At 38.5% G+C, this 16,028-nt stretch overlaps 1 protein-coding gene across 2 annotated transcripts in view; it reads right to left on the bottom strand.

Annotated features, from left to right (window-relative positions):
- Nucleotides 1-16,028, bottom strand: part of vegfc (vascular endothelial growth factor c) — a 62,476-nt gene that overhangs the window by 10,420 nt on the left and 36,028 nt on the right. For both annotated transcript variants that reach the window (XM_026360769.1, XM_026360770.1), the window contains 3 exons: nt 12,702-12,841; nt 8,269-8,411; nt 1,823-2,147 (listed from right to left, as the gene is read on the bottom strand). In XM_026360769.1, the coding sequence (XP_026216554.1) occupies nt 1,823-2,147; nt 8,269-8,411; nt 12,702-12,841 (608 nt within the window). The remainder of the gene's footprint in view (nt 1-1,822; nt 2,148-8,268; nt 8,412-12,701; nt 12,842-16,028) is intronic.

Genomic DNA, 16,028 nt, shown 5'->3' on the forward strand with positions numbered 1-16,028 from the left:
CTATAACTCTGAATGTCTGCCTCATAGACATCTTTTGCTCTTGTATTCAAATTACTTTAGTGTACACACAAAAACAACAATAACAAAAAATAAACAAAGATTGAATGTTGCTGTTCCAATACTTTCAGAGGGGAATTTATGTTAGTGTTGTTCAAGAGGCCTACAGTTCACACTTTAGCACATCTCCTCCAGCTGTATATAACCCATGGTTCAGAGGCATACCAACACCATTAAAACTATGAAAAGGTGGTCAGACCCGCCCTGCAGAGATGCTTTGAGCCTACAGAATGTGAGGCACTCTATGAGCCACATACCGAGGAAAATGATGGCCTGGCTAACTGCATCAATTTCTGTGTAAACATCTATGTACCCCTAAAACAATTTGCGGCTTAACTAACAAGCCCTAGATCACCTTGGACATCAAATCTATCCTGAATGACAAAAAGAATGCATTCCGCCCAGGTGACAGGGAGGCAGTGAAAGGGGGTCCAGAGACTCCTGTCTGTCAGGACTAGGGAAGGAAAGGAGCTTATAGGAGAAAACTGGAACAATACCTTCAGCAGAATAACTTGAAGGAGCTGTGGAGGATCTCGAGGATAAACAAAATCTATAAGACCAACAACACATCAGGTGAGGAGAGAGCTGAACAGGGTTTGCCCTATAAAGGCTGAGTGACCAGAATCAGTGCAAGGGCACAGTGTGTGTGTTTGTTAGTGGCAGACACTAACAAGTTGGACAAATTAATCAGGCCAAATAATCACAAGGGTTGTCTCTGTACTTAGGGTGAAGCTGGACCCTCCATGTGTTTTGGCTGAGAGGGAGATGCTGTCTGAACTCCTCTCAAGCCCTGACAATTGCTACCATCTACTAGACCAGGAGTGGCCAACCCTGGTCCTTAAGAGTCACAGTCCTGCTTGTTTTCCAACTATCTCTGCATTTCCTGCTTCTGATTGGCTGAACACACCTGATCCATGTAATCAGCAGAGGGTAGGGCAGAAATAGTTTGAAAACAAGCAGGGCTGAGGCTCTTGAGGACCAGGGTTGGCCACCCCTGTACTAGACAATATGTTGTCTATACACTGAACTCCATCTTGACAGTTATAGGAGATGTATAACTGGATATGATCTGTATAGCACTGATATCATTTATGTTCAAAACAACTTTTTTTACTTGGGGTGGCTGTGGCTCAATAGGTAGATGACTGTCAATCACAGGATTGGTGGTTCAATTCCCGGCTGCCACGTCACATGCCAAAGTGTCCTTGGGCAAAATAGTGAGCCCCACGTTGGCCCTGGTGAGTCAGGTCAGTGGCATAGCAGCTCTGTCGTGTGTGTGAATGGGTGAATGAGATGCAGTGTAAAGCGCTTTGAGTACCAGCTAGGTAGAAAAGCGCTATGTAAGTGCAGACAATTTGCTTTTTATGTGCCCAAGCGGAAGAACATACAACGCAAATAAGATATGATCAAGAACCAAACCTTTCGACACAGTGTACATGGTGAAGCATGTGGTTACTAATAATAACTAAATGAGCTATTGACTAAATTGGTTAATGAAGATAAAGAAACTGTGGTCTACAGTGTCAAAAGCTAAACTGAGACACATTACCAAAGCTAAGCCTTCTGCATCACCATGCATTAAGAAGTCATTAGACACTTCTTAAGTAGTACGGTTTAAGTGGACTAGTTTACAGAGTATAGACTGGACCTGATCAAGAATGTTATGTGCATTTAAAGCATCTGTGAATTGGTTTACTCAGCAGTGGAATATGTGTCACTACCCCACTGTATCATAAAATACTAAGGCCCCTACATCCCTGCTTACCTGCATGTAGCTGGATGGAAACGCCGTCCTTTTAGAAAGCACTTGTTTGGTGATTCATTACATTCACAGGAACACTTAGTTTTATTGAGTGGTTGATGCCTCGGACATGTCTTAACACATGCGCATTGACAGGTGTCCTTGTTGAAGATATGGTTGAGGGGGCAGGAGGCAGCAGTTGGCACATTACAAGCACACTGGCAAGTGTTGTGGTCAATATGTTGGTTAGGGCCACAGTCTTGAGTTTGATCCCTGTGCCGACACACACACTGACAGGTTTCTACATCCAATTCCTTATTTTGGCCACACACATCTGCAGAGAATATGTCTGTAGAAAAAGGAGAAGGACAGAACAGGGGGACTTTGTTAGTTAAAGGACTCTGAACAGGAGGTACAGAAGAAAGAGAGGTTACTGCTGGACTGTTACTAATATGAACTCTATTGACTTTTAATTTGTTATAGTTCTGGCCCCCAAAAATGGGGTTACTGTTCACCAGTTTATATTCATTTGAATTAAACGTACTCTCAATAAGATGATAAGTCAACCTGCTGTGACACAAAACTGCATTTCCCAACCACCCCAACACTTAATTATATTAAATTTCTTTAACATCTATCAATATTCAATATCTATACAATATCTATCCAGTCAATATGTGGATACAAAAATTTGGTATTCCTAAAAGAAAGACTATCTTGATAAAACTTTCTGTTGTTTCAGGTGTTCCAGAGACTAGAAATATTTTCCACAAATTCCACTAATATACCCTACCGCTCCAAAGTTTGGGATTATTGGAATTTTCAAGATAACCTGATGCGTTTTCACCCCATGGTTACTGGAGCATCTCCAACAAGATGGATTTGCTTAATGGAGTCTTCCTCTGTACCATACGGTAAGCTGCTCCCACAACAGCTCAATAGGGTTCAGTGATGGCTACTTCATTACAGTCAGAATTCCGGCTGACAGTTTATTCTTCAAATATTGCTGACACATTTTGGAGGTGTGTTGTGGGTCATTATCCTGTTGTAGGATGAAATTTGCCCCCAATCAAGTGCTGCCTACAGGGTCGGCATTCCGTTGCAAAATCTTGTCATAGTTTTCCTTAGTTCCCTTCCCCTCTTTAAAAATCTCATATTTTATCACCTCCAAAGCCCTCTCAGACCATTACGTTGCCTCTACTAATACTGAAGGTATTAAGCACTGTTCTAGCATCTTTTTATTTGTAATGCATTTCACAAACATTCTTCTGTTTGATCAAAAGTCTCAAACATCTAAAGACACCTCCTTCTCATCTTCCAGTCTCCAATGTAACAAAACATTGTAGTCAGGATTTTCATCTTTGAGAATTTGTCAAACAAATCTGGACTAGACTTCAAAATTCAACACTTTTTAAAATACACTGTTGTAATAGTGAACTGCTTTTAGTTTTGTACTTTAATTAACATTTATTGTATTAATTTTAATTGAGTAGAAAAAGGGGTACTTCTATGTGTAGTGAGTGTCTGTCTGGGCGTCTGCACGTTTTGTACTTTTTACACCTGTGTCTGTAAATATGAAATATATGTATTTTGTAATAAATGTATCATATGATACAGTGTTGCAAGTTAAAAGCTGCTTTTTCTATTAAGAAAACAAATTGATCCCCTGTACAATACATTGTTATAAACATTGGCTATTATTTCAAATGTTACACAACCACATAGTATGTAGTAGTAGTAAACTGTGTGCTTGACAGTTGTTTGAGGACACTGATAAACTATGAAATTGAGACATTCTTGAGATAGACTAGCAGTATTCTGTCTCTACTCAGAGATAACACATATGGTTCTCTTTCAAAACTGGCAAACCATCCTTTAGCTGAAAAACACAAGAGAGCAATGGAGAGAGCAATCGAAGCCCTGGAAAAAACATGCACTGTGTGTGTGTGTCCCCAGATGAACAAACACAGACAGAAAGACAAAATGCAAGTCAAATTATTTATACTGTATGTGCTCTGGATGACATCTACAATAATGACACATGGGAATGTCAAAAACAACTTTGCTCTGTGTTAATTTGCAATCAGTAGAAGTATATCCAAAATCAAATCAATCCTGAAGTGGATCCAGATTCTGCAGTTTTGAAGAGACAAGCATTAGAATGGGGCAACAATTATATTATGATGTTATGGCATTAAAGAACTTTCAAACATAGCTCCATGATATCATCCCACAGATAATGACGCTTCTCACTTTGTCATATACCCATTATGAGTATATGTCCTTTTGGTCTCTCACACTGATGGTAAATGTAAACTTGGCATCACTATTTGACACCATTGCAATAATGGTAGCTGCGCTTTAGACTTGCTCATAAATGCTCCATTACAGATATTGTATGGAAACGTCACAGTTTTATTGAGATTTATTTATTTTTATTAAGTTAAGTGAAAAGATAAAATAAGTTTGTTTTTCTTATGTTTGTTACAGCACAATGTGTCCCACTGAACTCAAACGTCTGCTTCCTGTGAGAAAATCACAGTTGTTGACCCAGTTGTGCTCCAAAGAAAAGAAACCATGCCCTTTATTTTGATAATATATAATGTTACAACCAAAGTACAAAATACATTTAAACTGTCTATAGCCATGTCTGTGGTTTATCTTGAATATCCAAGGCATTGTCTCTACAGAGACACCACAGTGTTGTTCTGCTGTTTAAATTTCTTAAGTTTCTTGACTGTGCTTCATTTCTGGGCCTTGATTCACTAAAATAGTGCTGTGTAAGCCAGTAGCCTCATGTTAGAAGGCTTCTTGGTTCAGTCCCTATTGTTGATGATGCCAAATGTGGCATTGTAGATCTTCCTCAAGAACACCCTGACCATGTAGCTGAAAATCAAATGCAAAAGACTGTTAAACACACAAATCTCTGTGTGAATAGTGTCCCGAGATATTTTTCCTATCTATGAAAGATGATGAAGATTCTTCTCCGCTGTATAAATAGTGTCCAAGTCTGTCTCCTTTGTGCTTTCTCTCCTTTTGTCTGTCCCCATGAACGTGCGTGGTATTCATGTCTATCATGAAGGAAGTTGCTGCTTGCTAAAAAGAAGATTGATGTATGCATAAAGTTTGCTAAAGAGCACATTGACACTCCACAGCAGTATTGGCAAAATGTTTTGTGGACTGATGAAACTATATTGAACTATTTGGAAAGAGCACACATCACTATATTTGGCCTAAAAAGGGCACAGCATCAAGAAAACATCATTCTAATCGTAAAGTATGGTGGAGGAAACATCATGATTTGATCCTGCTTTGCTGCATCAGGGCCTGGTCAGCTTGCAGTGACTGGGCGGAAAGATGAATTCCCAAGCGGAAAAAAATCTTCAGGGTCATGTGAAAATGTCTGTACATCAGCTGAAACTTTGTAGAAGTTGGGTGATGCTACAGGACAATTACCCCAAACAGCGGCGCAAGTCCACAACAGAACGGCTTCAGAAAAACAAAATGGAATGGCAAAGTCAGAGCCCAAACCTCAACCCAATAGAGATGCTATGGAACGACTTGAAGAGAGCCATAAACATGAAACATCAAAAGAATATGACAGAGCAAAATCAGTTCTGCCAGGAGGAATGGGCTAAAATTCACCCTGAAGGAGGTGTAGGTCTAATCGACAGCTACAGGAAGCGCCTGATTGAGTTTGTTGCTGCCAAAGGGGGTTAATCAGTAATCAGAGGTTATTTTAGTCTAGTTCAATTCAATTTATCTTTTCAATTCAATTCAGTTTTATTTGTATAGCACCAATTCACAACAGAAGTCACCTCAAGGTACTTTACAGTGTAAGGTTTAAGACCTTACAGAGTATAATTATACAAAAAATTATTATTAAAAAACCTCAGCTCAGTGTATCAGTAGAGGTCCCCCAGCAGACCACCTATATCAGCATAACTAAGAGATGGTTCAGAGTCAACTGATCCATGTCAAACTATAAGCTTTATGAAAAAAAGGAATGTTTTAAGTCTAGTCTTAAATGTAGAGCGGGTGTCTGCCTCCCGAACATGAACTGGGAGCTGGTTCCACAGGAGAGGAGCTTGATAGCTAAAGGCTCTGCCTCCCATTCTACATTTGGAAACTAAGGAAGTAAACCTGCAGTGTGAGAACAGAGAGTTCTGCTTGGGAAAAATGGTACTATAAGGTCTTTAAGATAAGATGGTCGATTAAATGAGTCCTGTGCAACTTACATTTGGAGGATGTTGGTCTGTCTCCTTAAAGAACAGAGGACCCGGTGACTGGAATCTTTGTTCACTTTTAGGCTTATCTAAACTTCTATACCAAATATGATGTACCTAAAATAATAACACAAAAAATAAATCTGATCTTTCAGCTCTTTATTGAGAACAATCATGAAAACCTCATAGTGCTAGTGGAAAAAGTATGTGAACCCTTGGAATTAATAACTGATTAATAACTAATTGTGGAATCATCTACCTGGTATGCTTCACAGAAACCATTCAAAGAAAATTTAATGAAACCTACTTGGAACCTACTTGTGAAAAACAGAGTTTTTCACAAGTAGGTTATTTAAATTTTCTAGGGGCTGTGCATTCTTCTCCTCCCATTTGTTTACACTTAGTCCAAAGTGTTATCATGGCCAAACACAAACAGTGGAGCTCCCAAACACGCACATACAGACATACAGTCATAAATCCTCTCGGTGAACACATGAACATTCTCCTGTCGCGAACACTTGACAGTGTATGTTTCACTGTTTAGTATCTATGTGCTCACTACACGTCTTGGGTATGTGTTATTGTGTAACAACACTAACACTTTTTTGGTCCACAGAAGTAAACATTACATCATAACGCAAAACAAGGCATCAACCGATTATATCTTACCACAGTGTGTAAAAAGTATTTATTCCCCCTATTTTCACCTTTAGTTTTTTAAGAACATTAAATTGTGGTAAATTTTTATAATTTGGCTTTTTTGATTCTGATACTTTTCAAACCAAAAAAGACCCTGCAAATTAATCACAATGAATTAAACACATAAGACAGAAAATATTTGATAAATATCCACCCCCTTTAAATTGATGTGTAGCAGACGCACCTTTTACAACAGTTAAACTTCAAAAGCTTTCTAGTTTCTACTGCAGAGAAGCATTACCACAGCATGAAGCTGCCACCACCATTGGATTCAGTGGGGATGGTGTGTTTGTGATGATGTGCGGAGTTTGGTTTATACCAAACATAGTGTCCAGTCTCATTGTCAGAAAGTTCAGTTTTGGTTTTACAAGACCACTGAACCTTTTTCCAGAGTATTCCAGAGTCCCCTACATACCTTCTAACAAACTCTAGCTGAGAGTTAATATGAGCTTGGGCTGGTGAAGAACGCAAACCAGCCAGCAACCAGTTGTCTGCAGAGTATCTCCCACCTCAGCCATGCAAGCATGTAACTCCTTCAGAAGCATCTTTTTGGCCTCCCTTACTAGAACTGTTCTCATACAGTTACTTCGTTTTGGTGATGGCTGTTACAAGCAGTTCCAAGGGTGCTGTTCAGTGGCAATTGGACTTGCCTTGATGTTCTTGAAGATATTTCAGCTTCCATCCATCAGTTCTGATGGTGCTTATCAAATGGAAGTTGATCACTGAGACTCTTCACAGACTGCTGCAGCCAGATTTTACACCTGCACCACATTACTTCCATTTCTTAATGATGGATTTTACTGTACTCCTTGAGATATGCTGTGAGTGGTTGGTTTTTTTTTTTTTTTTTTTTTGCCTTTATGTTGTAGCCTTTGACCAAGATACTGATTCATCAGTAACTGGTGTATTTGCAGAACAATCCTTGAAAGACATTCACTGCTGTCAGGTGATCTCCATTTATCCCAGTGACATCTAAAACTAATTGGCTGCTCCAATGATTTTAACACACAGTACCTACACTATATATTTATTTTAGATTAGATTATTTTACAGAGATCTGTTTTCATGTCATATTGATGTGATGTGGGTAGCCTAATAAATTATATGTACTGAAAAATATAAAATATAATCCTTTTTTTTTTTGTTTTATAGTTATATTTTATTTATTTTATCAGTAAAATGTTGATTAGTTTATACCATTCCTAAGTACGCTTTAGCTACTTATCATTACAGAGAGGCAATACTTTATTTTATTACATATATTAAGTCAATCAAATACATGTATTTGCAATTTCATAATAGGACTAAAAATAAAAACTAATTTATGTAAATTAACAAACCTACAGCCAATAGTCTTGGCTTTGTTGGTGGTAGAGGTGATTTCCTTGCTATGTATACCAAACAGCAGCTATAATAGTTTCTCCCTTTTTTTCTTTTTTCTAATCTGCTGCAGGAAGAATAAGCAAACACACCGTGGTCTAGTGTTTTCTCAAAAAAATATCAAAGATAAAAGATAAACCTCTTTGTGTGCAAACATGCACTCACCAATTTGCTGTTGGGAGGGCCTAGGAAGAGGCGGTGGTGGGAGAGGGGGGTTGTGGTGTATATTAGCAGCCATGTTGACACACTGGCACAGCCTGTTGCTCCAAGCCTGACCAGGGGGACACGTCCTGTTGGCTATTGGGCACCTTTGACAAAGACAGCCAGGGAGAGAGAGAGAGACCTCAGTTAACAGATGGTTTACTGACTCTATGAGTCCCTCAGACATGTTGACAGTCTGCCTGTAAGTTGTATCTTAGAGAAGTGACACAGTCATAATAAGTGTTTTCCTGGACACCTAGGAGACACATGGACAGTCGCAAGAAAAGTATGTAAACCTTTTGGAATTTCTTGGTTTTCTGTATTAAATTGTCATAAAATGGGATCTGATCTTCATCTAAGTCAAGAGTGTTAACATATGGAATGTGCTTAGAATAATAACACAAAAATAATTCAGATCTTTCATGTTTTAATTGAGAACAATCATAAAAACCTCACAGTGATAGTGGAAAAAATATGTGAAGCCTTGGAAATAATAACTGGTTGAGCTCCTCTTTATAGGAAAAGCCTCAACCAGGCGCTCCCTGTAGATGTGGATCAGACCTGCATATTGTTCAGCAGGAATTTTTACCCATTCTTCCAGGCAGAACTGCTTTACATCTGTCATTATCTTTAGACGTCTCGTGTATGGCTCTCTTCAAGTCATTCCATTGCATTTCTATTGGGTTGAGGTCTAGGCTCTGCACTCCAAAAGTCGGATTTAGTATTTCTGAAGCCATTCTGTTGTGTTTTTGGATCATTGTCCTGTAGCATCACCCAACTTATACAGATTATCAAGCTATATACACGTTACATTGTCCCAAGTATTTTTTGATATACATGTACATTTTTTGTGGTGTCATTAAAGAGTGTTTGTTGTGTTTGTGGGGTCATTTTGACTGCAACCCACCTCTTAGTATAGTTGTCACATTCCAAAAGTGTCTCAATTTTTAGATTGTTTGCCTAACTGTAGACTGGTAAATTTCTAAAGTCATTGACATCACTTTGTAACTGAAAAGTTTTACACCCTCTTTTGCCATTCTATTGACAGATGATGCCCTAAGACACATGTTGAAACCAAATGTAAATGGGTAACACAATTATACCACGCCAAATTGGAAAAATGTTACACAGAAATGCTGCAGGTGAGAATGTCAGATGCATCTCCTTCTTCTTGGCATCATATGTCTGTCAGACAGTGTCAGATACAGTGATAGCTGGAGCGCAACTTTTCATTATTCATTAGTCATTAGTAACAGTTGTCTGGGCACCCATGGGTACACTGCAAACATGGATCACTAATAGCTAGTTTGGCATGATAACTTTACAAAATGTGAACAAATATAGACTAAAAACATAAGCTGAAGAATTTCTGATTAGTTCTTTGATGGTGGCAGCAAAGGTAAGAGTTTTTAAACTTTCTCTAACACATCAATTTTCATTTCATGTGAAATGCTCTTTAAAGCAAGCTTGACACACAATCAGCTGATGTGTCACTGTAAATGTAATTTAGTATCTAATCAATCACGATGATTCAAAGATCTTTCAGATATTCATGTTCTGTCCACATCAGGTTCAAGGCCCTGACCCTTGCCTACAAAGTGGTCAACTCAGCAGCACCAGCCTGCCTGAACACCCTCATCTTGGTCTACAATTCCTCCCTCCCACTGTGCCCTGAACATCATAACATGCATAACACTTGCACAACTTTCAGAGACATTTGGACCATTTTTCTTTAGAGAACTTCTAGTTAGCCATATTTTAGTACATCTGGTGCGAACAGATCTCTTGAGGGCATTTGCATTTTAAAATGGCCAGTCAGAGCCCAAACCTCAACAAACAGAGATGCTATGAGTTTAAGAGCAGTTCTATAAGAAATAGTCCAAAGTCCCTTATGAACACTGTTCACTGATATGTAACTACCAGACTTGCTTTTTTGAGATTATTGCTGCCAACGTGGTTCAACCAGTACTTTGGATGTTTAAAGATCATAAGTGTTTGTGTGTTATTAACTTGAGCACTGTTTTTGTCTGTACTTGATGATCACATATTGTGCCTAATCAATAATAGAAATCCTGGTATTTCCAGGAGGTTCACATATCTTTCTCCTGCCGCCTATAATTGATTTGGACTGGATGAAAAGAGCTATTTTCTCTGTTGGGGGCAGAAGTAGCTCAGGTGGTAGAGCAGTCGTCTACAAACCCCAGGGTGAGTAGTTGGATTCCCGGTTCACTTAATGTGAAACATGTGTTCTTTGTGCTTACATTAATGTATGCGCTTACATGTTGGATGATTTGTAGGCGTGGAAATCTCTACAATACGTTTTCTTTTCCAGTCATAATCGGATTATACAACATTATGTTCAACGCCACTGCTCTACATGTGTGTGTGTGTATGTGTCTGTGTGTGTAAGCATGTGTATACACAACTGCCAGCAAGTATCAACATTCTCAAAATCTCACAAGTGGCCTTAGTCTCCATTTAAAACACACACAGCTCTCTCTCCAAGTCTATTACCGTCAGTAATAGGCGTCAGTAATATTGGATTTTGTGACACAACATACATAACTACAAAAACCTCCCTGAGAGAATGAAACATATATATTTCTAAATGCATATGATTTCCATCCCAGTCCTATTATACCAGATCATATTACAGATCCTGCAGTTAGACCTTTCCTACACACTCCAATACTCACACACAAACATGCAGACTTTTCATTGACTAACCTTCATGTCCTATCTTGGCTTTGATTTATTGTGAAGGTCTATGGCACATGTAAGAGCACATTCCACATGGAACAGGTCATTATTCTCCAGTAGTATAATACACAAAGACACACATACACACAGACACACTCACATAGGGACTTTTTCCAGCAACATCTAGGATTTCATCTGCATTAAATTTGGCCAGCATTCATCAACATATTGCTCAATCACATGACCCAACAAATGAGTCGGGCTAGAAGAAGAGCTGAGCACATAGAAGAGCTCTTCTTGTGTAAGGTCCAATGTGTCTGCTTTAAGAGATTTCCTTCTCATTGAGGACACATTACCCAACATCAGCGTGTTATACATAGGTATAGTATGTGAATTGTCACATATTTAGTATAAACATAGTATCAGCTATCTATCTAGCTAGCTAAAATTACTAGTACTCCCTGGTGCCAGTATTTCACCATAGGGTTCAACATCTCTTACAGTGGCTGATGATGTTGGATTGGGAGGGAGGCAGTAGGTCAGTTGGTAGTCATCTATGAACCACAGGGTTAGTGGTTCGATTCCTGGTTCATTCTGGCTTTTTGTCAAGGTGTCCTTAGACAAGACACCGACACCCAGCGTTGATATGTACCGTCTAGCAGCTGTCCAACCACAATTTCCCCAAGGGGTTCAATAAATTATGTCATTATTATCATGACAACAATCATATACGCTTTATTACACTGCATGTTCAATGTTTTACCTACAGTAGACTCATAACAAAACCTCACAGTACGGTTGACATTATCCAAGAAAACAACTTAGACAACAACTTAGTTTGTTCAAAATTGGATTGGCACATACACGCCCCTCCAAAAGTATTGGAACAGTAAGCCCAGTGCCTTTATTTTTGCTGTTGACTGAAAACATTTGGGTTTGATAACAAAAAAAAGCAGGCAATTTACTGTGTTTATACATACTCACCTGTAGTTAAAGTATAAAACTAATATATAACTAATTATTCAAAGCTAATTTGTATGCAATTACTATATTCAACTGTTGAATGATTTTGATGATACATCTGTAGAAAAAATTGTCCCAGTGACCTTGAGATGTTTGCTTAAGAACAGCAGGAGAGTTTGGGAAATACTATAGAATAGTATAAATAATTGAATCAAAGACACAACAGTGGCTGTTCAAACGCAGGACAGTGGTAGTGACATTTCTCTCAGTAGTCTACATATAGCTGTGCTTCTTCACACTTCTTCTGCTTTACCTATAGAAACCCCTATATTAAAGGAATCTGGTTTCTGACTAAATAGGTGCATCCTTTCCAGAGGGTACATCATCTGTCACATCAGCAGGTAATGAACAACATTATTCACACCAAAAGACACACACACACGTATATGTAACTATTGTTAATCAACAGATAATCTTTCATTCAGCAAAAGCCATGTGTGCACAGGAAATGCACTCTGTAACAATAGACTCAAATATTATCATCATTAACATCATTAAACGCATAAACACACACACGCATATATGCACACACTTACAGCTAAAGAAACAGAAGCCAGATGTAGAGGCAGCTCTCCTTTATATCTGAACACTGTTTGCAAAACAAACAGAACTCTTCACACACTGTAACACTTTGTTGTTGGCTTTGTGGACTTGAAGTTAGTGTGGATGCTTACTCAGGCAGGGCTCTCCTGATGATACTGTGAACTTGCTTGTAGACATCCAGTTTGGACAGACAGCTGCACTGGGTGTGATTGGCCACACTGATGGTCACTGGCTTGGTGCCTTGAGTGATCGGCACTGTGATCTCAAACAGCTGCAGAGACAAGAAAAGAGTAAACAGAAAGACAGAGGCAAGGTGAATCAAGACAGAGTGCAAAAAGCACAGTGGACACTGAGGCACGCAGTGCACCTTTTGTGTTTCTGTTAAAAGGAGCAACACAAGTAGGTGACCACATCTGCTACACAGTATGTGAAACAAGAAAAATACTGACAATGCAAACTTGTGTCTTAGAAATAATACAATACACAGTGTTTGCAACAACTGTAGAGCAATAGCTGTGAAAGGATAATGAAAGTAAAGTTGCACAGTCTGAGTTAAAATATGTTCTGTTAACATAATGGCAAAATGTTAATTAACATTTTGGGCAAATGTGTTTTGTGCGTTTTCTGCCCAAAATCCAATCTTGCAATATAATATATGCTCATTCAAACTACAGCATTATTAGAGCAGGTATTATGTTTAAGTTTTAAGTGTTTAAGTTGTCTGACTGTCCATTGCGCAGTATACACAACATTAATATAGCTACATATACTAAGTCCAACCTTCAGTGTGTCTCTGCATGTATTGAAGCTGTGCTCCTCAGACACAACAAATAGCATGTGTGTGTCACAATTAAATATATTTCACAATTTGATTATTTAAGTCCCGGAGCTCACTTTGTCCCATTTTATCAGCCTGGTCAAAAATTCAGTACATAAAGGTAGTCCATCATCAGAAGAGGATCATCCAATTAATCCAGTCCTCATTTTAATTTAGAGCCTCATGCTTGAGTCACTGGGGAAATAAGCACATTTTAATAGAGCCCAATATACCCAGCATTCACCCTAACTATCAAGCACTAAAACACCAACATCAACACCAAACTGAATATAATGAGTGAGAATGTGAAGGATTAACTTTTCAAGAACAAAGAGTAATAAGGAGCTTTGCTTTCACCTGGCACTGATGAAGATGCTCACAGAAGACCATGGTACAGACCAGAACTGAGCAGAAACCCTGAGAACCACTTCATTCCTTCAATCAGAGTTGAACAGTGTGAATAGAAAGTAATTAGTCTCAATGACTCTCATTCCAGACCCTTAAAAAGCTTAAACTGTCTCTCTCCCTCTTGCGCTAATGAGAATATAATTATAGCTGGCCTCAGTCCTTTTGACCTCACCATGGTTACAGAGTACACACACATACACATACACACACATTTCACACCTACACAGACAGAACTCCATTCAAGATCACAGTGACCACCACTGGATTTTAAAGTTCACCTACAAACGTTTCTCAAAATTTTCCTGCATCAGAACGAAGAACATAGGATGGAACCATTCCAAAGTGGTACTTAACAACACACTGCTAAACCCCTGCACAAGCCACTGCAGAACCAAGTTTTTTTTCTTATCAACAACTGGAGCAAGAAAAGGAGAAGGATGAGTCTACTGTCAGTAAAATTAGAAAACAAGAAGCAACCCGCACATTTTGAATGGTAGTGTTCATAATTGTTCAAAATTTAAAGGTTTCATCTTTTAAAAACAGACTGCCTGTTAGTTTAGCTTTTTTGGGGGTACAGATGGACGTTTTAGTCTAGTGACGGTGTTACGGTAAGGGATTCATTTACATTTACAAAATGAATTTAATTTCCATCTGGCCATTTCTGGTTCTGGAACACTGACATAACTATTGCTGGACCCTGTTGCTCGTGTAAAAAAAATAACACAGTTAATATATCAAATGTTAAAGGTAACACAGCCGACAATGACAAAAGCAGAACACAATAGACACAATATAGAAGAGTGAAAACATAATTATGCCTGGGTGTTAAAGTGCCACATGAACTGCTGACTGAAAAACCATGACAGCTAAACCACCAGACAGACACAAAGACACAGTCAGTCAAATAGGAAATTATACAGTTTAGCACAACTTCTATTACCTAAGTGCTGAAACCTCTCAACACTTGCCAGCTACTTCAAGACAAAGCCAAACCAAATCAGCACAATGAAATTTTCAAGATGGCAAAAGCACAGAACTTTCCATTTGTCAATTTTTAAACCCATTATTTATCACATTCAGATTGTCATTGGAATTCAGTTAAAGTGTTAATTGTCTATCTTGTCTGCCACAATGTGCATGACGTACTCCATGGTGTATGTATATATAAACTCAAACCAGTAGCCTGAGATTACAGCCAAGAACAGCAGTTAGGAAAAACTAGTGGAGTGAAAGAATGTATTGCTAAACCACAAAAAGACTGTGGTTCAGCACCCACAGCCTTGTCACTGCTGCCAAGGCGAAGCTTTAACCTTGGCCCCCTTTTCTCTTACCTCAACCATAAGGTTGGCAAGGACCTTTTTATTTTGTTGTCTAAGAACCATTCATACACTATTGTCCAATTCTAAAAATACAAAAGGCTGCTTTTATAGTATGTTTTTAAACTGACTTTATAAAGATTTCCTTAGAAAAATAAGCTTTTTTTTTCCAGCAACAATCCTGCAGTATTTCTTTTGTGGGCGAGTGGATAAAACCAGTGTAGTTCAGTTGAACATCATAACTATCTTTATGTGATCCTACATTTGTGTGCAATCGAAAAGTTAATAATACTAATATTTTACAAGTTGTGTTGGCATAAATGTTATATCAAGCAAAAGGGGGTACCTGTTACTACTAATAAGGTGCTTGGTGTTTGTGTTCACCTGATAAACAGAAGTATTTATAATATTTACTTTCCTCGAATCTCTGTACATGCTCTTTAGCCACTAGATATTTTAAATTGTTCACTGGCTAGTCAATCATTGTGCTGTGGGTTTAACATGGTTTTATTTATATGACAACTCAACATTGGCTGAGATGTGTTAAACCAGCTAGAACCATTGAGGATCTCTATCTCTGGCCCGATTTCAAATATTCAATGACTTTATCAATGACTTTCTTCAAATCAGCAATAATGTGAAGGAAAAAGTATCATCCTCATCTAAAGCAAAGAAGTCCTTCCTACTATTACTGGTGTTTATTTGGAGGATTACTGCTGCTTATGCTGCCACCGTAATTCATGTGTCATGTGTTACTGGTCTCTGAACACAGGTGATATGCATCATTCTGCAACTTGTCATTTGTCACAGCACAACACAGCACTCTTTCTTTAAAATCTCACCCAAATGCTTCCAATGGAGATCTGATACATGCACAAGTCAGGTCACTGTACAAAGTAATCAGAGCATTTGAAACC

The sequence above is a fragment of the Anabas testudineus genome, chromosome 1 (assembly GCF_900324465.2).
Source record: "Anabas testudineus chromosome 1, fAnaTes1.2, whole genome shotgun sequence".
Lineage (NCBI taxonomy): Eukaryota > Metazoa > Chordata > Actinopteri > Anabantiformes > Anabantidae > Anabas > Anabas testudineus.